Source organism: Phodopus roborovskii, unplaced genomic scaffold (assembly GCF_943737965.1).
Source record: "Phodopus roborovskii unplaced genomic scaffold, PHOROB, whole genome shotgun sequence".
Taxonomy (NCBI): domain Eukaryota; kingdom Metazoa; phylum Chordata; class Mammalia; order Rodentia; family Cricetidae; genus Phodopus; species Phodopus roborovskii.
This window is the reverse complement of record NW_026126558.1, coordinates 22,728,149-22,753,921: the sequence shown is the minus strand read 5'-3', so window position 1 is coordinate 22,753,921 and position 25,773 is coordinate 22,728,149. Positions and strand designations below refer to the sequence as shown.

The window sequence follows — 25,773 nt, the reverse complement described above, 5'->3', positions numbered from 1 at the left end:
AAGGTTGGTTGAGGCAACCCAGTAGGAGGAAAAGGGTCCCAAAGGCAGGCAAGAGTCAGAGATACTCCCACTCCCACTGTCTGATGTCATCCCTAAACACCAAGCCAGAAACCATAACATGTAGAGGATCTAGCACAGACCCATGTAGGCTCTGTGATTACCTCTTCAGTCTCTGTGAGCCCCCATGGGCCCAGCTTAGATGATTCTGTGGGCCATGCTCTCCCGATATCCTTGACCCCCTCTGACTCCCACAGTTCTTCCCCCCTTCTGTAGTGTTACTTGAGCTTCAAGGGGAGGGACCCAATGAAGATCTCCAACCTTGCTCTCCACCTAATGTTTGACTGCTGGTCTCTGCATCTGTTCCTGCCAGCTGCAGGAGGCAACCTCTCTAATGATGACTGAACTAGGCACTGATCTATGAGTAGCAGAAAATCATTACAAATCATTTTATTGATTTTGGGGGGGTAAAGGGGGACAGCCGTGTTTGGTTCTATCCTAGGTCTCTTGGCTATTCTCCAGTTCCTGGTCATCCAGGCAGTGTTGGCATGGGTTTAATTATGATACTTTTTATCATAATTAAAAATGGATAGAATTATAAATTATATGAGCTCTAAAGTTGGATTAATTTTAGAGGTATGTATTTATATATGTATGTATGTATTGAAGTGGGGTCTTTCTCTACATAGTCATGGCTGTCCTGAAACTCTATGTAGACCAGGCTGACCTCAAACTCACAGACATCAGCCTGCCTCTGCCTCCTGGGTGCTGGCATTAAAGGTGTGTGTCACTATGTCTGGTTCATATTCTTGCATTTTTCAATAATGTTCCCAGGCAGAACCTGACTGTGGCTTGGGAACATTTGCCTCAAACTCCCAGATGGGATTACAGGTATGAGCTCCTATGCTTAGATGTCATTCAGAAATAATTAAAGTTAGAAGATAGTTGTATCGGGCTAAGTATAATATCTGCCTTTGTTTTTAAATTTTCACAAATAAATCTTTAAATGTCGACACTCAGTCTGGGTGTGGTGGTTCATGTCTTTAATCCTAGCACTCGAGACAGAAGCAGGTGGATCTCTGTGTGTTCAAGTCCAGCCTGACCTACATAGTGGGACCCTGTCTCAATAGTGTTAATAATAATTCATAATAATAATACTCAAAAGCCATTCAAGCTCTTTAAAATGACAGGATAGAAAAAAATGTTAGAAAACAATATTGTGCCTGGCCTAGCCCTGGCTCTTTAGAGGAGTCAGGATCCTTGGCTGAGCTGCTTTTCTGGGCTTGCTTTCTTGTGGAGACCTACCTGACAGTGCTTCAGATACACCTTTAGCCAGTGCTGCAGACCACCTTTAAATAGCTGACCCAGTTGATCTGCGCTTACCTCCTACCAAGCAGGCTCTGTGCTGTCACTCAGACCCCTGTGGCATGCAGAGGCCACCCATCCTGGAGCCTAGAAAACATGAATCCATCACCTGCAACCTGCTGTGCAAGTGGGCCTATCCGAGTTCAGTTGCAAGAATACTTTTTATGAAGTTGATTAAAAAGCTTGTATAAAAAAAAAATGGAAAGATACGTGAGACCTTATGCCTCCTTAAGTAGTGTTACTTGTGGTAAGTTGCCCATGCTCTTTTAAATAATTTCTCACTCCTCACTCTGGTAACCTTAAGTAAATTCGATTCTCCATAAAAAAGAAAAGGGAAAGCAAGTGTTGGGGGGGTGGGTGGGTATTGGAGAGATGGCTCAGCAGTTAGAGTACTTGTTTCTCTTGAAGAGGACTCAGATTCAGTTCCCAGCACCTACATGATGACTCATAACCATCTGTAACTCCAGTTCCAGGGGTTCCAGTGCCCTCTTCTGACCTTCACAGTCATCAGTTAGTTATCTCTATATCCCTGATTGTTTTCAAAGACAACGTCTTTTTATGTGACCCAGTTTCACGGTGGGCTGCTGGACAGCTGGACATCACAGTTGGTGTATATGTATGCATGCTGTATGTATGCTGCTACACATGCGTGTGTGTGTGTGTGTGTGTGTGTGTGTGTGTGTGTGTGTGTACACCAGAGGTTTGTGTCTTCCTTTGTAGCTCTCCACTTTGTTTTTGGGTTTTTGTTTTGTTTTGCTTTTTTGTTTTTGAGACAGGTCTTGTTATATTTCCTGACTAGCCTGGGGAACCTACATCCTCTTTTGGCCTCAGTGAGCACCAGGCATGTATGTATGGGGTATACAGGCATACATGCAGTCAAAACACCCATACACATAAATAAGTAAATGCTTTGAAAGAGTATTTTTGTTCCTCATTGGTGGGATATATTAGTAACAAATTGGTATGTGTCAAATTATGTGTTCATTCTAGCACAATGCTTCTCAGCATATTGTTTTGTGTTTGTTTTTAGTCCCTATTCCCCACCCCCAACATTTCTCTTTGTAGCTCTGGCTGTCATAGAACTCACTTTGTAGACTGGTCTGGCCTTGAACTTACAGAGATCTGCCTGTCTCTGCCTCCCAAGTGCTGGAATTCTGGCTTGCTTTTTTTTTTTTTTTTTTTTTTTCCCCTTTTTTCTTGAGACAGTGTCTTACTCTGAATGTCCATGATGGCCTGGAGCTTGTTATGTAGATCAGGTTGGTGGTGTTGAACTTGGCAGTAATCCTTTCGGCTTTTCCTGCAGTGTTACAGGATTACAGGTGTGTGCCACCAAACCTAGTTAGAATGCCTTATGTGAATTGTTTTGTTTTTCCAGGCAAGGTTTCTTTGTGTAGCCCCAGATATTCTGGAACTAGCTCTGCAGACCAGTCTGGCCCGAACTCACAGAGATCCGTCTGCCTCTGCTTACCAACTGCTGGAATTAAAGGTGTGCACCACCACTGCCAGACTTGCAGTTGCTTATTAATGAAACTATGGGAATACTTTTTGTTAGTTTCTATTGCAATATTCTTTTCGATTCAAGCTGTAATGTAATTTTCGACAATATTTTTCTTACTTGCTTATTTGTTTATGTTTGTATGTACACATGTCCAGGAGTTAGAGGAGGATGGTGGGCAGTTTTTCCTTTTTTTGTTTTTTGAGTTATGATTTTGTTTAGCTATTTAGGCTGGTTTGAAGTTCACTATACCTCAAATTTGAGATTTTTCAACCTTAGCCTCTGGATAGTTGGAATCAGAGCCATGTGCCACTATGCCTGGTTTTTGACTGTTTTAAATTTTGAAGCTTTTCTCAGTTGTGTAGTGATTTTTGTTGCCTGCTTATCACTTAAAAAATGGGGCACCAAAATTATATATTCTAGGCAGGGTGGTGGCGGCACACACTTGGGAGGCAGAGGCAGGCAGATCTCTGTGAGTTTGAGTCCAGCCTGGTCTACAGAGTGAATTCCAGGAAAAGTTCCAAAGCTATACAGAGAAACCCTGTCTCAAACCGTGTGTGTGTGTGTGTGTGTGTGTGTGTGTGTGTGTGTGTGTGTGTGTGTACATACATACATATATTCTGTGATCACAAGTGATGTTTGCTAACTTAAGGCCTCCTTGTAGAGGTTTTTACTAGGTTACCTTTGAGGTCATTATCTGTAGTGTAGTTCTCTTTCCTTAGGTTAATTAGATTCCCAAGTGAGAAGTCTGCCAGTCTATTGTCTAGAGAGTGTAAGTGTGTTATGCTGTGAGCCAAGGGAGTAGAGAAGCACTTAGGGTTTCAATATACATGTTTTACAATGACTTTATTTCATCATCCTGTTTTCGGTATGATTGCCCAGTCATCCTTCTTTCACCTTGTCAGAAAATTTCGTTTACTGCCTAAAGAAAAAGTAGAGTTGGGGAGATGTGGAAATTTGAGAACAGGGTTACTTACTCATTAAAAAACAACTTTGTACCAAGCTGTTTTTTTAGTTTTGTGTTCAGCTCTTCCCAATTCTAGATTTATTTATTGTGGATATATAATATAAAGGGCACAGTATAATTGTGTAACTTTGTGTCTGTGCTTTTTGCTTACAATGTTTTCAAGTTTCATTCAAGATATAGCAGCAATTTTTTTATTTTTATTTTTTATTTATTTATTTTTGTCTGTTTTTCAAGACAAGGTTTCTCTGTGTAGCCCTGGCTGTCTTGGAACTCACTCTGTAGACCAGACTGGCCTCTTTTGAACTCAGAGATCAGCCTGTCTCTGCCTCCTGAGTGCTGTATCTAAAGGCATGCACCTTCACCCAGTTTAGCTTTCTTTCTTCCTTTCTTTTAAGATTTATTTATTCATGTGTTTTATGTATATATGAGTGCTCTTTTTGCATGTATGCCTGTATGTCAGAAGAGGGTATCAGATAGAAGAGGGCATCAGACCTCGTTATAAACAGTTGTGAGCCACTATGTGGTTGCTGGGAATTGAACCCAAGTCCTCTGGAAGAGCAGCTGTTGCTCTTAACCACTGAGCCATCTCTCTAGCCTGAATTTCTTTTCTTAATGAGAAAGACTCTTACTACTTACTATGTTGCTTCAGTTGGATTGCAGTTGTGTAACACCACAATAAGTTTTATTTGTTCCTCATTACTATATTTCATTGACTATACCACATTTTGGTTATCCATTAACCTATTGAGAATTATCTGATTATTTTTCACCCTTTGGCCATTTTAAATAATAGTTACAAACAAATGTGTGCAAGTTCTTATATAGACATATGTTCATTCTCATGAATATATAACTGGGAAGAATTGTTAATCCATAGTAATTCTTTTTATTTTTACTTTTTGAGATTGTAGTCCAGACTGTTCTTGAATTCACTGTGTAGCTCAGGCTGAACTTGAACTTGTGCCAATCCTACTGCCTTAGCCTCTTGATTACTAGAATTTCACATATGAGCCAATGAGCCTTTCTAAAAATTTGGAAGCAGGGCTGTATTGAGGAATCTAGGATTCTTAATCTTCCTGACACTACCTACCAGTGCTGTGGTTATTAGCCTGTACTGCCAGGTTGATCTTGCTTACTGATTAACTGATTGATTGATTGTTGTTGTTATTTTTTGTTTTGAGATAGTCTTGCTATGTGTCCCTCAGCCATCCAACTGCTGGGATTACTGGGACTTGCCACGGGGCAGAGACAACAGGATCACTGTAAATTCAACCCAAGACTGGTATACATAGAGTTGTAGGTCAGCTTTGTGTACATGGCAGTTTACAGACTTGTCAGGGTTGAATGGTGAGGCACTCCCTCACACTTCTCTATCTCAAAAACAAAACAAAAAGGCCTGGGTGTATACCTTGGTCTAGAATGTTTGCCCAGTATTTGTAAAGCCCTAGATTCAGTCCTGAGTACCATAAAACAACAGCAAAACTGTACTACTGTGTCCCAAGAAGCAGTGTGACATCCATTTAGGTGTATTGTCAAAGTTATTCTTCTCTATCTTTGTGGGAAAGTAACCATGGACAGCACATAATTGAATGTGACCAAGTTCCAATAAAACTTTATTTATAGACACCAGAATTTGAATTACATTTTTATATCTCATAAAACAGTTTCTTTTAAAAACAATTCTTAGCTTGTAGGTTGTTGATACACACACACACTCACCCCCAAAAAAAAACCAAACAAACAAACAAAAAAACCAGGTTGTAGGACAGGTATGGTGAACAAGAGTTCTGTGTTTTCCAGATTACTATACCTGCTTTCCTAGGGCCCCTCTGGTGGCTGATAGAATATTTTAAAAAATTGAGTAAGTCTTGAGATGGTTCTGGAGCATCATGATGTCTAGAGTTGAAAATCCACATGACTTTTACAGGTGTGGCTGGTGTGGCTGCCATCATTTTCAAATTGGGACTTCTAGACATGTTGGGAAAAGATGAAGCAGTATATTATCTTTTGTGTTCATGTCTTTTTACTATTTTAAGACATTTGCCTATGTATTTATATGTGTGTCCATGCTCCCATGCATAAGGAGGGTTGTGGAGGATGTCAGCTATTTTCCTCTATTGCTGTTCACCTTATAGCCTTGAGACAAGGTCTCTGACTGAATCTGAAGCTCACTATTTCACCTAAGCTGGCTTGCCTGCTGGGAATCCCGAGATCTTCCTCCCTCTCAGCTCTCAGTGTTGAGGTTACAGACACATGCCACCATACCCACCTCTTTTAACTCAATGAGCCATTTGTACAGCCTCAAGACATCATTTATATATGTGCTTTTTTTATGTACTGTTTACTTGGAGGAAGATATGAAATTCAGCATTAATCAACCATTGAAGTAACTGATAAAATAATTACATTAGAAAGAAACTATAAAGTCTTTCATGGATGATTTCCACTCAAAAAATAAGATTTTTAAAGTACATTCTTAAGTAAAAATGAGTATTTTTAAGAACTGGATTATATAAGGATGAAGAATATAGTAGTTGCTAGTATAGTTAAGTCTCTGGCAGGACATGCTTAGTATTAAATATTCTAGCAAGGTATGGATTTTATCTTACTTTATTCTTATTTGTTTTGAGACAGGGTTTCTCTTTATAGCCAAGGCTAGCTGTAAACTCTCTACCCCACTGTCCAAGCTAGTGTGCTGAGATTACACATATGTGTGCCCGCGTGCCTAGCTAGGGAATAAATTAAAAATTCTAAATTTATGAAGATTAACAATCAACTACAAGTTAAAATCCTCACTCAGTTATTTCTGCTTAGATAAAACATCTAGTGGTGTCTGGCTTTTTTGTTTTAATTTATTTTATGTGTGTGGATGTTTTTCCTAATATGTGTCTGTGTACCATGTGCATGCTTTGTACCAACAGAAAGGACATTGGATCCCTTGGGACTGAAGTTTCAGACACTTGTAAGCTGCTAATGGGTGCTGGGAATCAAATCAAACCCAGACACTGGATATGTAGGTACAGGCCTTTAATTCTAGCCCTTGGGAGGCAGAGGCAGGAAGATCTTTATGAGTTCAAGGCCAATCTGGTCTACATAGTGAGTTCCAGGACAGTCAGAGCTACATAGTCTCAAACAAACAAACAAAATATTTCAAAAACAAAATAAACCAATTCCTGATTCTCTAGAAGAGCAGCTATTGCTCCAGCACCATCCAGTGGCTTTTATAACCTGGTCAGCTGTATGCAAACATGAATTCTTGATGATATGACTACAGAGGAAGAAAAAAAATCTGTGTTAATTATATATATTTCTTAAGAAAAACCTTGCATTTTATTGCAAGGAAACTGAGACCTACAGAGAGTAAAATGGTGTGAATAAAAGTCAAAGTTAATGGTAAGGTAGTACAAACAACAACAAACCATACCCCCACCAAATAATTAGTAAAATCCTACTGTTTGTTTTTGAGACAATCTTACTGTGTATCCCAGATGGGTCTCAAACTCACTGCTTGGCCTGCTTGGACTGGAATTGTGATCCTTCTGTCTCCCAGATTCTAGGATTTTAAGTATGAACCATCACTCCTTCCCACCCTCCAAGGTGCTTTTCCCCACACTCCCCCCAGAATTCTATAGCCCTGACTGACCTGGAACTCATTTTGTAGACCAAGCTGGCCTTGAATTCAGAGATCTGCCTGCCTCTGCCTCCTGAGTACTGGGATTAAAAGTATGCACCATATCACCCAACTCCCCAGGAGCTTTTCAAATACTGTTTCATTCGATCTAAACCAAGTATAGCACTGTCATTTAAAACAAGAATGTATCATTAAAATTCTTGCCGGGTGGTAGTAGTGTCCTTTAATACCAGCACTCAGGAAGCAAACGTAGGCAGATCTCTGTGAATTTGAGGCCAGACTGGTCTACATAGTGAGTTTCAGGTCAGCCAGGGTTACACAGAAAAACCCTGTCTTGAAAAACGAAAAAGAAAAAAATTGGGGGTGGGTGGAGCTGGCAGATGCATCAATGTTGAAAGCACCTGCTGTTCTTGCAGAGGATTTAGCTTCTCTGTTCCTAGCACCCACAAAGTGACTTACAATCTTTTGTAACTGTAGTTCCAGGAGATCTGATGCCACCTGTGCATATGTGTAAATGCAGGCAAACACATCAAAAATGAAAATAATAAAGTATCTGAAATTTTAAATTAAGTTCAGGTTTTAGTGTTTTTATTTTTGTTATTGTTTATTTTATTTATTTATTTTTTTTTCTGGCGTGGTGATGGTGTGAGTGTGCACAGGAGTTGGTTTTCTCCTATCATGTGGGTCCCAGAGGTTGAGTTCATATCATTGGGCTTGGCAGCATGCACCTTTACTCACTAAGCCACCTTGCTTAATTCATATTATTTTATAGGTTCTGTGGCTTTGTGTGTGTGTGTGTGTGTGTGTGTGTGTGAGAGAGAGAGAGAGAGAGAGAGAGAGAGTATAGATACACACTATACCTTTTATTTAGAAAACTCTGTTCTCAGATAATTTTTGGGAAATGTAGAAGTACTGGAAAAGAATGTCACATAACTACATACCTGCAAAAATAAATATATGTATTTTTAAGTCACCTTTGTTGTTGTTGAAATATGGTTTGATCACATAGCTCAAGCTGGTCTGAAACTCAGTATATATAGTTAAGATAGGCATTGAATGCTCAGTAAGCCTTCTACTTGTGTGTTGTAATAATCAGATAGAATCACTGTGCCCAACCCTTTATAGGAGCTAATGACATGCATTTTGGTGTTCAAACTTTTTTCTTTCAGGATTGTTATTACTTTTTCATCAGTAGTTTATACACTTGAATTTCTAATTTCTTTTATTGACTTTTTTGGTTGTGGTGGTTTTTTCTTTTGTTTTTCCTTCCCTTTCATAGACCTTGAACCTGATGATTGTGCGTCCATTTACATCTTTAATGTAGATCCACCTCCATCTACCTTAAACTCATCACTTGGCTTACCACATCATGGACTGCTACAATCTCACTCTTCTGTTTTGTCACCATCGTTTCAGCTCCAAGGTCACAAAAATTATGAAGGAACTGGTGATGTTTCTGAATCTAAATATAGCCCATTAGGTGGTTCCAAACCCTTTGAGTGCCCAAGTATTCAAATTACATCCATCTCTCCTAACTGTCATCAAGGAACTGATGTACATGAAGATGACCTACAGATAAATGACCCAGAAAGGGAATATTTGGAAAGACCTTCTAGAGATCATCTCTATCTTCCACTTGAACCATCCTACCGAGAGTCTTCCTTTAGTCCTAGTCCTGCCAGCAGCATTTCTTCTAGGAGCTGGTTCTCAGATGCATCTTCTTGTGAATCTCTCTCACACATTTATGATGATGTGGACTCAGAGTTGAATGAAGCTGCTGCTCGATTTACTCTTGGCTCACCACTGACTTCTCCAGGTGGCTCTCCAGGAGGCTGTCCAGGAGAAGACTCCTGGCAGCAGCAGTATGGACCTGGACACTCCTTGTCACCTAGGCAATCTCCTTGCCACTCTCCTAGATCCAGTATCACTGATGAGAATTGGCTGAGTCCCAGACCAGCCTCAGGACCCTCATCAAGGCCCACTTCTCCTTGTGGTAAACGACGGCACTCCAGTGCTGAAGTATGCTATGCTGGCTCCCTTTCACCCCATCACTCACCTGTTCCATCCCCTGGCCACTCCCCTAGGGGAAGTATAACAGAAGATACCTGGCTTACTGCTTCTGTCCACACTGGATCAGGCATTGGCTCTGCACCTTTCCCATTTCAGTACTGTGTAGAGACTGATATCCCTTTGAAAACAAGGAAGACTTCTGAAGATCAGGCTACCATACTATCAGGAAAATTAGAGGTCTGTTCAGATGATCAAGGGAGTTTATCACCATCCCGGGAGACTTCAGTAGATGATGGCCTTGGATCTCCGTATCCTGTAAAGAAAGATTCATCTGGTGACCAATTTCTTTCAGTTCCTTCACCTTTTACCTGGAGCAAACCAAAGCCTGGCCACACCCCTATATTTCGGTGAGTTCATAGAAATGGCTGCTGATCGTTTTTTCATGCTTACAGATTATTTGCATTGTCTAACTACATTATCTGTATTTGAGTATCTCTCCCTCTTTTTCCCCTCCCCCTTTCCCTTCCTTCTTCTTCCTTCTCATTCAATTCTCCATGCCCTCATCTTCCTTGTTCTTTCTTTCTTTTTTTTTTTTAATCTACGAGCCAAAAACTTAGAAGTCCTTTTTAGTTCCATTTAAATCTTAAAAGTGTTTTTAAATTGACTAAAATTACATTTAAAAGTACATAAATGAAGAAAAATATAGGTGATGAATTGTAGATAATAGTAAACAACATTTAAAGATTCCTAAAAGGAATTTTCTTATATAGAAAAGGTTATTTGTACAGGTGGGTTATAGTATGAGTCATGTTACTAATAAATTAACAGGGAATTTTCCTATTATGAAGTATGTGCATGGGTGCATGTGTATGTGTTCATGTGGCATCCAGAAGACAGCTATGGGTGTGTTCCTCCAGAGTCACATCTTGTTTTTTTGAGACAGGTTTCTGATTGGCCTAGAGCTCACCAAACTTTTTTTTTTTTTTTTAAATATACATTGGTGTTTTTGCCTGCATGTATGTCTATGTGAGGGTGTTAAATCTTGGAGTTATAGGTAGTTAGTTGTTAGCTGTTCTGGAAGAGCAGTCAGTGCTCTCAACCACTGAGTTGTCTCTTCAGTCTCCTAGCTCGCCAAACTTAAAAAAAAAAAAATACCAACTTTATTGTTGTATGTATACACACTTGTGAAAGATGTGTATAAATGTGAGCATGTGTGTCATGCCCTGTATGTGGTGTTCGGAGAACAACTTTCTGGAGTTGCTTTGTTCCTTCCACTTTTATATGGGTTCTGGGGATTGAACTGAAGTTCTTAGCTTGCATAGCATGGTAAGCACTTTGCTGACTGAGTTCTCCTCTGGCTTTGTCTTATTGATGGCAAGCATTTTCCCCACAATTTATTTGCTTTTAAAAGCTTATTTCATTGAGGTAATGTATTGCTATATTGCCTGTGTTGACCATGCTGACCTAAAATGTCTGGTCCTACTACTACTACAGCCTCCCAAAGTAGCTGGCACTGTAGGTTCATGCTATTGTGCTTGGCCTTTGTAACTTTTTAACTTTCGACAGTCTTTCCTTCTTTGAGACTAGGTCTTATGTAGCTGAGAAGACTGGCTTTCAGTTCACTATATAACTGGCGATGACCTTGAAGTTCTGATCCTCCTGCCTTCAGCTCCAAAGTTCTAGGATAAAGGTGTATGTCTCTACATCTAGTTTTAAGTAGTGGTAGGATTCAAACTCAGGGTTTCTTGCATGCTGCAAGAACTCTACTAACTGAGCTTTGTGTCCATTACTACTTGATCTGTAGATATATAATTAATTTTCTAATTCAGTATTTGTGTGTATGTGTACATGTAGGTGCATGTGGAGACTGGAGTTGATATTGAATGTCTTCCTCATTCCTTTTTTGCTTCTCACATTGAACCTGGTTGGCTGGAAAGCCCCAGGGATCCTTCAGTCTCTGCCTCCCTAATGCTGGGATTACAGGCTTGGGCCACTGTGCTGGCTGTGTGTTCTGGGGACTTGAACTAAGGCCCTTATCATAGAATAGCAAGCACTCTTCTTACTGAACAGTCTCCCAAGCCTTTGTAACATTTTCAATATTAATATATCTAAATTAACCTTTAGGTCTTGATACTGTTTACATTCTTATTAATCCAGGGAAATAGTAACCTTTTAAAACATACTGCAGATGCTTCATTCTTGTTCTAGGCAATTATACACTGAAACTAAGTTTTTCCTCAAGTCACAGAGGATTGCCTAAGATAATAAGCAGTTTTCAGAAAGAAGAGTAAAATGAAAGGAAGTGAAGGAGGCTACAGGCATAATACATTGATTTCCACAGACACATAAAAAAGAATAGTCATTGGGGTGATACTGGCACACAATTTTAAGCATTCAGGAAGCAGAGGCAGGTGGATCTCAGCCTGGGATGGAAGTTGAGGTCAGCCTGGTCTACAGAGTGAGTTCCAGGACAGCCAGGACTACACAGAGAAACACTATGAAAAAAAAATTAAAGATGGTCTATTAAATATGTTAGTATTCAGGCATCTATACACAGGCCTGCACTTGTGATTCTGATAGTATATGCCCTCAGCTGCAACCACTAAGCACCACCCATTTCTCTCTCTCCTTCCTTCCCTCCCTTTCCCCTCCTTCTCTGCCTGTCTGTCTGTTCCCCCTTTTCTACTGCTCCCATCCTCAGAGGCCAGTCCCCCCCCCACACCCTTTTTTTTCTATTCCCTTCCTTCTAATAATAATAATAATAAAAAAAAACAATAAAAACAAACTCTGTCGAATGGTGTCTTTCTCTTTTGGGCGCCTCTTTTTAAATTACAACAAAATAGCTGGCATAATTGGTACTATAACTTATTAAGTGAAGGCAATTTTGGAATACTTTGTTTCTGAAACCAGTGGGAAAAAAATACTGTAACAAAGAGATGCTTGAATCTCTGCGTGGCAATGATAATATGGTGAAATTGTTTGTGTGTTTTGTTTATAGCACATCTTCGTTACCTCCGTTAGACTGGCCTTTACCAACTCACTTTGGACAATGTGAATTGAAAATAGAAATACAACCTAAAACCCATCATCGAGCCCATTATGAAACTGAAGGCAGCCGAGGGGCAGTGAAAGCCTCTACTGGTGGCCATCCTGTTGTTAAGGTATGAGACTCTGGAGTTTTGTTTCATAGATACCATACACATGGTAATGATTGGATGAGTTTGTTGATTTAGTGAAAAGAGAAAAAACTCAAATCCGAAGAGCCTCAGTTTTGTGTGCTTGTTGATATGGCTGTACTTGCACTGAATTTTCTTTCTCTAGAAGAAACCTTCCTGACAGACTTTTCATCTGGGGAAATAAGATGTGAATGGTCAAATTGCTGTGTTTCTGATTTTTTTTAAAAAGTATGTTATGTTGGGCAGTGGTGGCCAGCACTTGGGAGGTAGAGGCAAGCAAATCTCTGAGTTTGAGGCCAGCCTGTCTACAGAGTGAGTACTAGGACAGCCAGTATACCATGGTGGGGGCACATGGCAGAGGAAGATCCTCACCTCATAGATTCTAGGGGCTAAAGAGCACTGGCTGCTCTTTCAGAGAGCCTGGGTTCATTTACCAGCGTCCACAAGGCAGCTCACCATTGTCTGTAACTCCACTTCCTTTGGATTCATATATGTAGACAAAACACTAATTCACATAAAGTAAAAAGGAATAAATCACTTCTGCATATATGCAGACAAAACACCAATTCACGTAAAATAAAAAGAAATAAATCATTAAAAAGAAATGCTCCCAAACATGTTCCAGTAAACTAATTTTTTTTTTCAACTCACTCCCACTGTCTAAAGTTTCTGCCACTTCCTAATAGCACCACAGATTGAAAACCAAGGGTTTAACAAATAGGCCTTTGGAGGACACGTACATAAACCATAGCAGATAGAGTTATACCAAAAATTTTGTGATTATTTATTTATTTTCTTTTAACTAGAATAAAATTATGTAAAATTTGCTTATTTCGTATATTTCAAGTACATCTCATTTTAAAGCTTTTAATCGATTTTAAAAAAAAGATTTATTTAATCATTATGTATACAACATTCTGCTTCCATGTATACCTGCACACCAGAAGAGGGCACAAGATCTCATTATATAGCTGATAACTACCATGAAGTTACTGGGAACTGAACTCAGGATGTCTGGAAGAGCAGTCAGTGAGCCATCTGTCTAGCCCTGAATTGATTTTTAAAAAACTATTTATTATGTAGTGTTCTGCTTGCATGCATCCTTGCAGGCCATAAGAGGGCACCAGATCTCATTACAGATGGTTGTGAGTCACCATATGATTGCTGGGAATTGAACTCAAGATCTCTGAAAAAAGCAGCCAGTTCTCTTAACCTCTGAGCCATCTCTCCAGCACTGAATTGATATTTTTTATTTTGATTTCACTTGAATGGACTATAACATTAAAAAAAAAAAAGAAAGAAAGAAAGGAAGGAAGAAAGAAAAAAACCTTGGGGCTGGAAAGTTAGCTCAGTGGTTAACATTAAAAAGAAAAAGAAAGAAAGAAAAGGAAAAAAGAAACCTTGGGGCTGGAAAGTTGGCTCAGTGGTTAAGAACACTCGCTGTTCTTCCAGAGGACCTGGGTTCAATTCCCAGCACCCACATGGCAGGTCACTACTGTCTGTAACTCCATTTCCAGGGTACCCAACACCTTCATACAGAAATACATGCAGGCGAAACACCATTGCACATAAATAAAAAGTTAAAAGAAAATAGTTAACAAGGGTAGAGATTCAGGTCTTTAGTTCCAGCACTCGGATCACTGTGGATTCAAGGTCAGCCTGGGATACATCATGAGTTCTTAAGATAACATGGAATAAATAAATAAATAAATGAAACAACAACAAAAAAATCTTCAATAATCTTAATACCGATATCCATAGCTGTTAATGAACCCAAATTAGAAACAACTCAAGTAGATTAGTAGTTAAACAACCTCTAGTATATGTATAGGTTACTACCACCCATCTGTAAGAAGAAACAAATTGTTGACATGTGCAACAACTTTTGTGGTTCTCCATGGTGTTTTGGTGTATCATGGTTCTCTATGGAAGTGAGCTATTTGGGGGGGGGGGGACAAACAAAAACAAAAACAAAAAAAACCAAAAATCCTCACAGCTTTATTTATTTATATAGTTTCTCACATTAAGTAAACTTTAGAGACAGAACATATTTAGTAGTTACCAAGAAACAGAGTTTAAGTGTTATAAATATAAATGAAAAAGAGTTTAAGTGTAATAATTACTTAAATCTCTACCTGTGATAAAAATGCACACAACCAAACAAACATACAAGAATGCATATAAAATATGTGGGAACTGTGTGGGACTAAAGTCAGCAAATTAATTATACCAGTGCCAGTGGTATTTAATACAGCTCAGTGCTATAAGTGTGTGGTATAGTACATAAATGCATGCATGTGAACTCAAGGTGCTGACAATTTTTGTTACTTTCATTAAGGGAAAAAAAAAAAGCTTATACTGTAAAGCTTGATAGGCCTGGCATGCATAATGAGACCCTGTCTCAAAAGCAAAAATAAAGAGTATAGATTAAACAGTGGCAAGTCAGCCTTTTCTTTTCTCTTTTGTTACTGTGCTAGGGGCCAAACCCAGGGCCTCATACATGCTATGCAACTACTGTATGACTGAATTCTGTCCCTAGCCTGAGACAGAAATATTTAAATCATACCATAGAAATTAATGAAGTTTAAAAGACAAGGTTATTAAAAAAAATAAAGAAAAATAAAGTTTATAATTTTGTTGTAGTTAGACTTGTATTTTATCATTTGTCAGGATCCATTGTCTAGTGATTTGTTTGCTTTTTTGAGACTTTGTCTCATGTAGCTTAGGTTGAACTAAATGTCACTGTGTAGTTAAGGATGGCCTTGAAGTACTGATCTTCCCACCTGTGTTCCAAGCGCTAGGATAACAGGTGTATGCTACCATACCTGACTCTAGTGATGATTATTTTTATATGACACTGTTATATGTACATATTAACATTTATTTTTGTTTTTCACATTTTTACTTTTAAGTGATTTATATTATGGAATTTTAATTTTGTATTTTTAGTATCTCTACGATGCTTCTAATATGCTCATGTTTCTGATATAGTCAAATTCAGGGGCCCTCTCCAAGTAATTTGGCAGGATGGGTAATGGAACTGTTGTTATTAAAGTTGCTGTATTGCATCCTGCAGTGACCTTCAGGCTTTAACCTTCCAGCTTAAGTTAAATTAAGCAAGCAGACCTCTGCTATGGAAACAATATTGAAAATAACAAACATCAGCTTACTTCTTTTACACAGGGTAGGGTAGACTGAATAGAAGAGGACTGATAGTAGATGAAAGATTTTAGAGGATAATATTAGCAGCCTATAACAAATATTCCTTTTGAGATGGAATAACATAATAGTCTATTCTTTAAAATTCTATTTTTCTTATGTTCTATTATATATACTTAAGCAGATGTTGGCAGAAATATGTGTTAAGAAATTATATATGTGTGTTCCCTTTGAAATCATATATGTATGATTACCTTCCTACAGCAGTTCATTTTATCAAAGTGAAAAAGAGTTATCTAATATGACTAAGGATTCTTTGATATACAGTGCTTATCCACTTGTCATGTGATACCCTGTAATAGCATTCATACATAATAATTTTTAAATTTGTATTTTCAATTTTAGATTTAAGTTCAGTTTGGCCAAGTACTTAGTATTTATTGTTTAAATATTGTATTTACCAGTCTTGAGTTATTTTGTGTTACAAAATTGTCTCCCTTATTCCAAAATTTATTCATTCAACAATGCTTTAATGTGCTAGACTTGTGTATAGACTCTGGTGATAGAAAGGTGGATGTTATGTTTTTTTCAAGTATATTTTGAGGCAAGTGCTGAAGCTGTTGTTCCATCACTGGATGAACTATTAATTTCATACAACAATTTGAGCATGAAAGAGCAGTAGGTACAGCATTGAGTTTCAAACAGTTCCCAGTTATTTTTTATTTGTTTGTTTTTTTACTTTTGCAGTCTTCATCTGTAGACTGGAAAATAAAAATGACATACACTTTACAGGAGTTTTAGGATTAAATTGACTCAGTTAAAACAGAGTATATAACCATTCTCTCCCTTGACTTATTCATCTCTCTGTAAGTATAGATGAGGTAGAGGGTTGTTTTGTTTTGTGTATATGTGTGGCATTATCATTTAACACATCTGTTGTTACAGAATCAAGGGATTATCATTAAATATAATTTCTCCATGTGTACATATGTAAATGGGTGCCTTTCCAATTTCTTTTTTAGCTATATAGGCCTTTTTTTTTTTACTATGTTTATATTGACTGTTTTATGTTTTATTAACTAGTTCCCTTTCTATTAAATCTTCAATTTTATTAATCTGTTAATGACAAAACAATTTAAAGGAACTATAAATGAAAATATTGGTAGGTTTTTATTATTATTATTATGTAATTTTAAAGTATATACAGAAAGCTACAAATTCTGCTTGAGTATAGTAAATTGCACATTGTTTACCTTAGTTGAATGTAAGACAGCTGGTGAACCTTACCTTGGGGAGGAAAAAATGCATCTCATTTTTTGTTCCTTAAGAGCCGAAGGGAGCTGGGCGGTGGTGGTGCACACCTCTAATCCCAGCACTTGGGAGGCAGAGACAGTGGATCTCTGTCAGTTCGAGGTCAGCCTGGTCTACAGAACTAGTTCCAGGACAGCTAGGGCTATACAGAAAAGCCCTGTCTCAAAAAAAAAGAGAGAGAGAGAGAGAGCCCAATGTAATGTCAGGAATTTGAGGCACTATTGTCTCTGGAAGGAGGTATGTGAGATGAGGGTGAAAACAGTATAATTTGATAAAGGTCTATAAAAACAAGAGGTTTTTTTGGTGTGTGTGTGTGTGTGGTGTTGTTGTTAATGACCAATTGGTAACTTCTATCTTGTCATGCAGCAATGCCAATCATTTTAGTAGATGAGGTTAAAAATCTTCATTAAGACATGAATTAGAGTTCTGGGGGCAACATTGGTAGATCTACTGAAAATGCTAATTGAATGAGAGACATACTGAAAGTTTGCAGACTAAATAGTAAAACCTATGATAACCTTTCTTAACTTTCAGAATACTTGAAGTCAGTTTATACTCTGTTAGATGAGAGACTGGAAGATTTATTTTAGGTGTGCTGACTGACCCAACAGAAAAAAAAAAATCTATAGAATATGAAAAATAAACTTATTATTTTAAAATGTTTACAATTACCTTGGATTTTTCCATTATAATCAGCTAAACTTAATTTCAATATGAATAGCATATAGTAACTCTAACTCAAAAAGCTTCATAAAAATATAATTAAGATCTACAGCATAAAGCTAGGCATAGTGGCTCTTAATATAAAAGGCATTAATTAACTTAAAGATTTATGAAAATAATTGAAATCTACAGATAAAGCTAGGCATAGTAGTTCACACCTATACATTTGGCATTTGAATAGCTTAGGAAGGAAGATTACAACAAGTTCAAGGCCAGTCTGAGCTGCTAAGTAAGTCTGTCTCAAAAAATGAAAAAAGGTTGTATGTATATATTTAATACATGTTTCGTCTGTAACATACATGAGATTATAGTGCAAACACAGAATGCTGGTTTAAATTCTTTTTTATTGTTGTTTTCTGTTTCTTGTTTTGTTGTTTGTTTTTTCAAGACAGGGTTTCTCTGTGCAGCTCTGGCTGTCTTAAACTTGCTCTATAGACCAAGCTGGTCTTGAATTCAGAAATATGCCTACCTCACTGCCAGGCTTTTCTTTTTTTTTTTTTTTTTTCTTCTTTTTTAAGTACAGATTTTCTAAGGAAATAGGATTGAAAATGTGCATGTTATTTAAAGGCCACCTATCTCCCCTTTTTATTTAATTAATTATTTTTTGTGTATGGGTTTTTGGCTGCAAGTATGTCTGTGCACTATGTGTGTGTACAGTGTCCCTGGAAACCAGAAGAAGACATTGGGTCATCCTAGGACTGGAACTAAAGGTAGATTGTGAGCTACCATATTGGTTTTTATCTTCCTAGGTAGATGACCAAAAGATAATATATCTTTAAAAAATGCTACCCAAATTATGAAATAGCAGTATATACTTGATCTTTAAAAATATGAAAGTAAGCCAGGCGTTGGTAGTGTATGCCTTTAGTCCCAGCACTTGGGAGGCAGAGGCAGGCGGATCTCTGTGAGTCTAAGGCCTGGTCTACAGAGCTAGTTCCAGGACAGGCTCCAATGCAAAACAGAGAAACCCTGTCTCGAAAAACCAAAAAAAAAAAAAAAAAAAAAAAAGTTTGTGGCCTGGTGGCGCTATGGAGGTAGAGGCAGGTGGGTCTGAGTTGAAGACCAGCATGGTCTACAGAACTAATTCAAAGATAGTGGGTTATACACAGAGAAACCCTGTCAAAAGGTTTTCCAAGGATTTGGTTTCTAGGTTTATAGTCTTTTCCTGTACTTGAATGTCTGATGGGGCATTCTGAAATATTGTGTGTAACATAGACTAGTTAGTTTCTTTGAAACATTATGATTATTGAATGCATTGATAGGAATTTCTGTCTGGCCCCTTCTCAATAATTGTCTATAGTGTATCCCACTTCTCATGTTAGGTGAACCACTCCACTACAAAAACCATTTTTCATGTTGATAATTAAAATTCAAAATGGCTTTTTAGCTCCCTCCCCTTACAGAGAGATACTGTCCATATTAACAAGTTCTATTTGAGGCTGGACATGGACATGGTGGTATATGTCTTTAATCCCAGCATTCAAGAGACAAAGTAGGCAGATCTCTCTCAGTTTGAGGCCATCCTTGTCTACATAGTGCTCTGGGCCAGTCAAGACTACATGATGAGGCCCTGTCCCAAAACAGAAACAACACAAAATAAAAAGTTACTACTGTTCTGGACCTGAATTAGTAAAAATAGCTTTTGTGAGCCCACACTGGCCCTGTGTCTTTCTTTGTACAACTTGTGAACTACAAATAATTTTACATGATTGGAGTAAAATAAAAGAGTACTATTTGAGACATGTTAAATTCAAAACTTAAGCACTCAAAGTTATGAAGAAACATGGCTATTGTAGGGAGCCTAGGAAGCCCTGAGTAAGTGAAGTCCTTAGTGAGTGTGTACTCTTGACATAGCACAGGACATGTCAAGGTGACAGAGAAATGGCAAAGCCTTCCCTCTGGCCATGTGTGGATGTTGACAATCTGTGCAGAGTATGTCCACCATAGCTTTCTTTCCCTGGATATTTATGGCCTGAAGACTGCTCTCCTACAGAGACTGTTCTTAACTGAGATCAGCTAAACCCTTTTCTGTGACCCAGCTATGTACCATAAACCCTGCCTCCATGTTTATCTGTGTGTGATACTCTCGTTGTTTGACACTGCTGCTCAGAACAGTATAGATCAAAATGATGCAGCTATAATTACTGTATTGGGTCTTTAAAAATTAACAGTGCATTCTGTCAAACAGGAAAAGCCTACCTCAATGTTTTTTTTTCAAGACATAGTGTATATACTATGTATTATCTTGTTATTAAATTCAATATCAAGCTGTATGTTAATTGTGCAGTAATGCTATTGTTGAGCTAAAAGAGTATATCTCTTAGCCAAGTGATTCTCAACCTGTGGCTAGCAACCCCCAAAAGACCATCAGGAAACACAAATATTTACATAATGATTCATAACAGCATTAAAATTAGTTATGAAATAGCAACAAAATAATTTTATAGTTGGGATCACCACAACATGAGGAACTGTATTAAAGGGTTGCAGCGATAGGAAGGTTAAGAACTGCTGTTTTAGCTGGTGATGGTGCACGACTTTAATTCCAGCACTGGGAGGCAGAGGCAGACAGAGAGTTTGAGGCCTGCCTGATCTACAGAAGTGAGTTCTGGGACAGTCAAGGTTACACAGAGACCCTGTCTTGAAAAACTTTAAAAAAAAAAAAAAAAAAAGGAGCTTATGTCTTAGCCAGATACGGTGGTACCTGCTTATAAATTCAGCAGTCTGGAGATGCAGAGGGATCACAACTTCCAAGCCAGCCTGAGAAGTTTAGTGTATTTCAAGTATCAACTGAGTGATGGTGGCGCATGCCTTTAATCCCAACCTTATCTACAGAGTGAGTTTTGAGACAACTAGAGCTGTTTATACAAAGAAATCTTGGGTGTGTGTGGGAGAAGCAGAGGGAGACTCTGTATCAAACCTTGTCGCCATGAGTGCTATAATCCTAGCACTCAAAGGAGTCAGATCCAGGAAGGATCCATCATTTGCTCCATAATGCATTTGAAGTCAGTCTGAACTACTTGAAACCCTCTTTCAAAACAAAAGCCAGAGCAGGATAGAGGACTCAGCTGTTAAAGGATAGGGCTCACCACCAAAAACCCAAAACACCTGCTTGCCATTTTAGAATCTGTTGGAATGTGTTGGTTACTACTTAGAAGGCCCAAGAGATGCTACTGTAATCTCATTTTACCCTTTCACACCTTACTGTGAGGGAAAACATATGAAGGATGCTGCATATTTTGGAAGCTGGAAATAGGTTCAAATAGGTTCAGTATTTTTTGAGGAAGTAGCTGAGTATTTCAGCTGACAGTAGTGGCTGTATGGAGATGATTCTCAGAGGATCTTCTGTAGGTTTGTAATGCTTAAAGGGCTATGGGTCTGGTGTTCTTGGGGCACTGTATGTCCAAACCTGAGTTGATCTTCAAGTTGGAGCATAGACTTGGGCCATGGGGAATAGCAGAGGCCTTGGTCTGGAATCTCCTGTCATCTCTGTGAGAACATACAGTATTATGAGATATTTATAAAAGAAAAAATCATGATACTCCTGTTGACAACCAGATCATCTTCTGAAGCTGATCCACCTTGTCAGCCGTCAAAAGTACACACACCAGAAAGAACTCAGCTGATTCCAGCCTAAATTACTGACCAAATCACGAGTTTATAAATATAGAATAGCTTGTTATCTGGTGTTAGATAATTACTATTCCCATGGTAGGCTGGATGATGGGATTCATTGACTTATTGCTCACTGGCTTTCTGGTAAATAGTGGGTACCTTATTGTTACTGATTTCCTTTTTCTCTTGTTAAAAGTTGCATTTTTTCTTAGATGTGTTACGAAATAAATATATAACTATAGATTTACATGATTTCTGTTTAAACTCTACTTCGCACCATAGAAGGAAACAGACATCTACAGAGTGATCATTAAGATGGTGACACATTAGCAAACTAATGTAGGAATCAGTTATTTACATTTGCAATTTCCCTGCTTGCAGCCCCTTGAGTGTATGAACGCTCTCTTTCTTGGATATAAGTGAGGAGTTTATTAGAAAACTTATTAATACCATAGACAGAGAAGCAAAAGCATGGCACATTCTTTGAAAAGAGAAATTATCTTCCCACCACCACCAAGCATATTATAAGAAGCTGGGCAGTGGTGGTGCACGCCTTTAATCCCAGTACTCCAAAGGCAGAGGCAGGCAGATCTCTATTAGTTTGAGGCCAGCCTGGTGTACAGATTGAGTTCCAGAATAGGCAGAGCTACACAGAGAAACAGTGTCTGAAAAATAAATATATAAATAAATATATAAAAATTTAAAATATAAGGAATTATTTTTCCTCACATCTGCCATATCATATCCTTCTACTATAGCAGAGTCATCCTTTGTTTGCTAGTGATGCCATCTTTTAGTCACGGGAGCTTAGAGTTCCTGACTTGTTTTCTTTATTATGCTATATGTAGTCAATTACAAATATCTCTAGGATCTTTAGATGAGATTTATTGTATTTATTTCCTTTTTGTTTTGTTTTGTTTTCATGGTTTCTGTTATGTTCCTGCCTTTACCCTGATTTAAAATTTAAAAACCTTTGATTTTAGTATTTTCAGATTTGTAACTGGTTCCCTTGTTTCTTTCAATTCTCTTTTTTTATTAAATCATAAGTGATTTTTTTCATGTGCTTGGCTATATCTTATATTTTTAAGAATAGATTTATAACTTTTAAGAACGTCATTTGAGTCCTTAAAATTTAACACATGCCATTTTGTCTTTTTTTTAAAGGTTTTATTTATTTTATGTCAATGTAGGTGCATTACAAATATACAGTGCCCATAGAGACTAGAAGATAGCATTAGATTCCTTGGAACTGGAGTTACATGTGCTGTGAGCCTTCTGATATGTGTGCTGGGAATCAAACTTACAAGAGCAGTAAATACTCTTAACTGCTGTGCCATCTCTCAAACCCCTTGTTCTTACTCTTTTTTCTTTTTTAACTTGTTTTTATTGAGCTGTATATTTTTTACCCCACTCCCCTTCCTTTCTCCCTTCCCCCCTCCCTCCCTCTCCCATGCCTCCCACACTCCCAGTTTACTCAGTAGATCTTGTATTCCCCTTGCTAAGCAGGTCCGTATGTGTCTCTCTTAGGGTCCTCTTTGTTACCCTGAGATTGTGGACTATAGGCTGGTTGTCCTTTCCATTATGTCTAATATTCACTTAAGAGTGAGTATATATTATATTTGTCTTTCTGGGTCTGGGTTACCTCACTCAGGATGTTTTTTTTTTTTTTTTTTTTTTTTTGGTCCATTTGCCTGCAAATTTCAAGTTGTCATTTTTTTCTTTTTTCTTTTTTTTTTAAACCAGCTCCATGTTCTTTAATGTCACTTACAATATATTTATGGAATACCGGCTGAAGCAGTAAAATATTAGTAAATAAGACTGCTTCCATAGTAGATTCTCAGTAAAAGACAAAAGGGATAGAATGATGAATAAGACAGTTTCTGCTTTTTAGAGCTTGTATGGTTCCCAGGAGAGGAGTAGATAATAACTAAATTTAAAATACTGTTGTTAGCAGCCAATACTTTGAAAAATAATGAATAAGAGATTAAATAAGAAGGTAGATGTCTCTGAGAGTATTGATCTTTGAGTATTAATGGGAGATGTCATTCTGTAAATATGTTTCTCTTATTAGTTAATGAATAAAGCACTGTTGGCCAATAGGAAAGCAAGATAGGTGGGACTAGGAGACAAGGAGGAAAGAGGAAGTAGTAGGAAGGAGTCAAGATGTAGAGACTGGAGAGAACAGCGGTCCGGGCTCTCTCTCTGGTTAAGATGAGGCTACATGGAAATATTTAGATTAATAGAAATGGGTTAATATTTAAGACAGGTCTAGCCGCTAAGAAACTAGTAACAGGCCAACAGAATTATATCCATATAGCATCTCCGTGTGTTATTTGGGGCCGGTGTGGCTGTGGGACCTGATCAGTGGGGGAAAAACAACTCATAACAGTGTACAAAGCTAAATGAAATGAAGTAGGAGGATAATATGAAAATCAGAGAGAACATTCAAGAGGGATAAAATACTAAACATTAATGCCCTGAGGTTAAAGCCAGGTGTGGTGGCCTAGGCCTTTAATTCCAGCACTGAAAGACAAGCAAATCTCTGTGAGTTCCAGCTCAGCCAGGGCTATACAGAAACTTTTTCAAAAAAAGTCAAAATAAATAAATGAGTAGGTAAATAAATAATAAAGTTCTGAGGTTAGGTATGTGCATTGGTTCAAGTAATAAAGCCAGCATGTTTAGAGTAGACTGGCAAGGAATAAAGGACAAGATAAGGCCTTCCATGTAAACCATCTTAGAGATTAACTCTGAACGTAGAGGAAAGCCATTAGCGAGATTTTAGTGGAAGATAGGAATGATGTGGGGGGTATGAGTTTTTAAAAATTAATATGTTTATTTAGTGTGTATAGTTAGTGTCTATGTAGGTAGACAAAGGCATGCCTTGGAGGTCAGAGGACAACTTTGCTTCTGTCCTACCATGTGGGTCTGGGGAAATGAACTCAGGATGTAAGGCTGTTAGGCTTAGCAGCAAGTGCTTTTACCTGTTGAACTATCTCATTTGCCTATGACTTTTTTATATATATATTTATTTATTTGCCAGGAGGTGGTGGCACATGCCTTTAATCTCAGCACTCGGGAGGCAGAGGCATGCAGATCTTTGTTAATTCGAGGCCAGCCTTCTCTACAGATTGAATTCCAGGACAACCAGAGCTGTTAACATAGTGAAACCCTGTCTCGAAAAACAAATAGCAACAACAATAATAATAACAACTTATTTTATGTGCTTTGGTGTTGTGCCTGCATATATGTCTGTGTGAGGGTATCTGATCCCCTGTAAGGGTAGTTACAGACAGTTGTGAGCTGCCATGTGGAAGAACAGCCAGTGCTTTTAACCACTAAGCTATCTCTCCATCCCTCCTCTCCTTCTTTTAAAGGGGGAAAAAAATAAGCCAAATGTGGCACCTCATGCACATATGGAGATCAGTGGGAATAGGAGACTAAGGCAGAAAGATTACAAGTTCAAGGCCAGCTTGTCTATATAACAAGACCTTTTTCTGAAAATAAATACATAAATATCAACAACATACTGATGGGGACAAAGTATATGAAGGATAAAAGTATTTGTCTTTATGGTTGTTGATGTAAATATGTTCAGAAGACTAGTGACAAACCAAATCTGACAAACATTAAAAGGATTGTATGTCAAATGTGATTAATTCTAGAAATGCAAGTGTAAGTCAGCATATGAAAATAAATTAATGTGCTTTAATAGTATCAGGGAAAAAAACATAGTCATACAGATTGACTTTTAAAAAGCATTTGCGAGAGTTGGGGGTACAGTTCAGTGGTAGAATATATGCTTGTCTAAAACGCTGGGTTTATTTTCCTTTATCTTGGTTTTTAATACATGACTACATGTGGTCTTTTGTCTCTGTGTATGTCTGTGTGTGCACATTTGTTTGGAGGCCAGAAGACAACCTTGGTGTCTGCCATATATTAGCCTGCCTCTGGTTCCTGAGTGTTCGGATTAAAGGCATGTACCACAATGCTGACAGCTGGGGGCTTTAAAACAAAATATTTGAGACTGTCTCTTAACACAGGCTGGTCTTGAATTTAATATATAGACCAAGCAGGCCCTTTATTCATGATCTACTAGCCTCAGCCCACTGAGTCCTAGCTTGGCTTTTCAAAAATTTTGATGATTCAGATGTTCTATTCTTCTCTCAACCTTTCCCACCCACATCTCTTTGTAACATGTTCCAGTGTTTAAATCTCTTTACTTTAGAAATTTGGGACCTGGAGAGATGGCTCAGCAGTTAAAAACACTAGCTCTTCTTCCAGGGGACCCAGGTTTGATTCCTAGCACCCACGTGGAGGCTAAAAG

At 38.0% G+C, this 25,773-nt stretch overlaps 1 protein-coding gene across 2 annotated transcripts in view; it reads left to right on the top strand.

Moving 5' to 3' along the window:
- Positions 1-25,773, top strand: part of Nfatc3 (nuclear factor of activated T cells 3) — a 78,886-nt gene that overhangs the window by 8,859 nt on the left and 44,254 nt on the right. For both annotated transcript variants that reach the window (XM_051201474.1, XM_051201473.1), the window contains exons 2-3: positions 8,735-9,872; positions 12,464-12,626. In XM_051201474.1, coding sequence (XP_051057431.1) covers positions 8,735-9,872; positions 12,464-12,626 — 1,301 coding nt within the window. The remainder of the gene's footprint in view (positions 1-8,734; positions 9,873-12,463; positions 12,627-25,773) is intronic.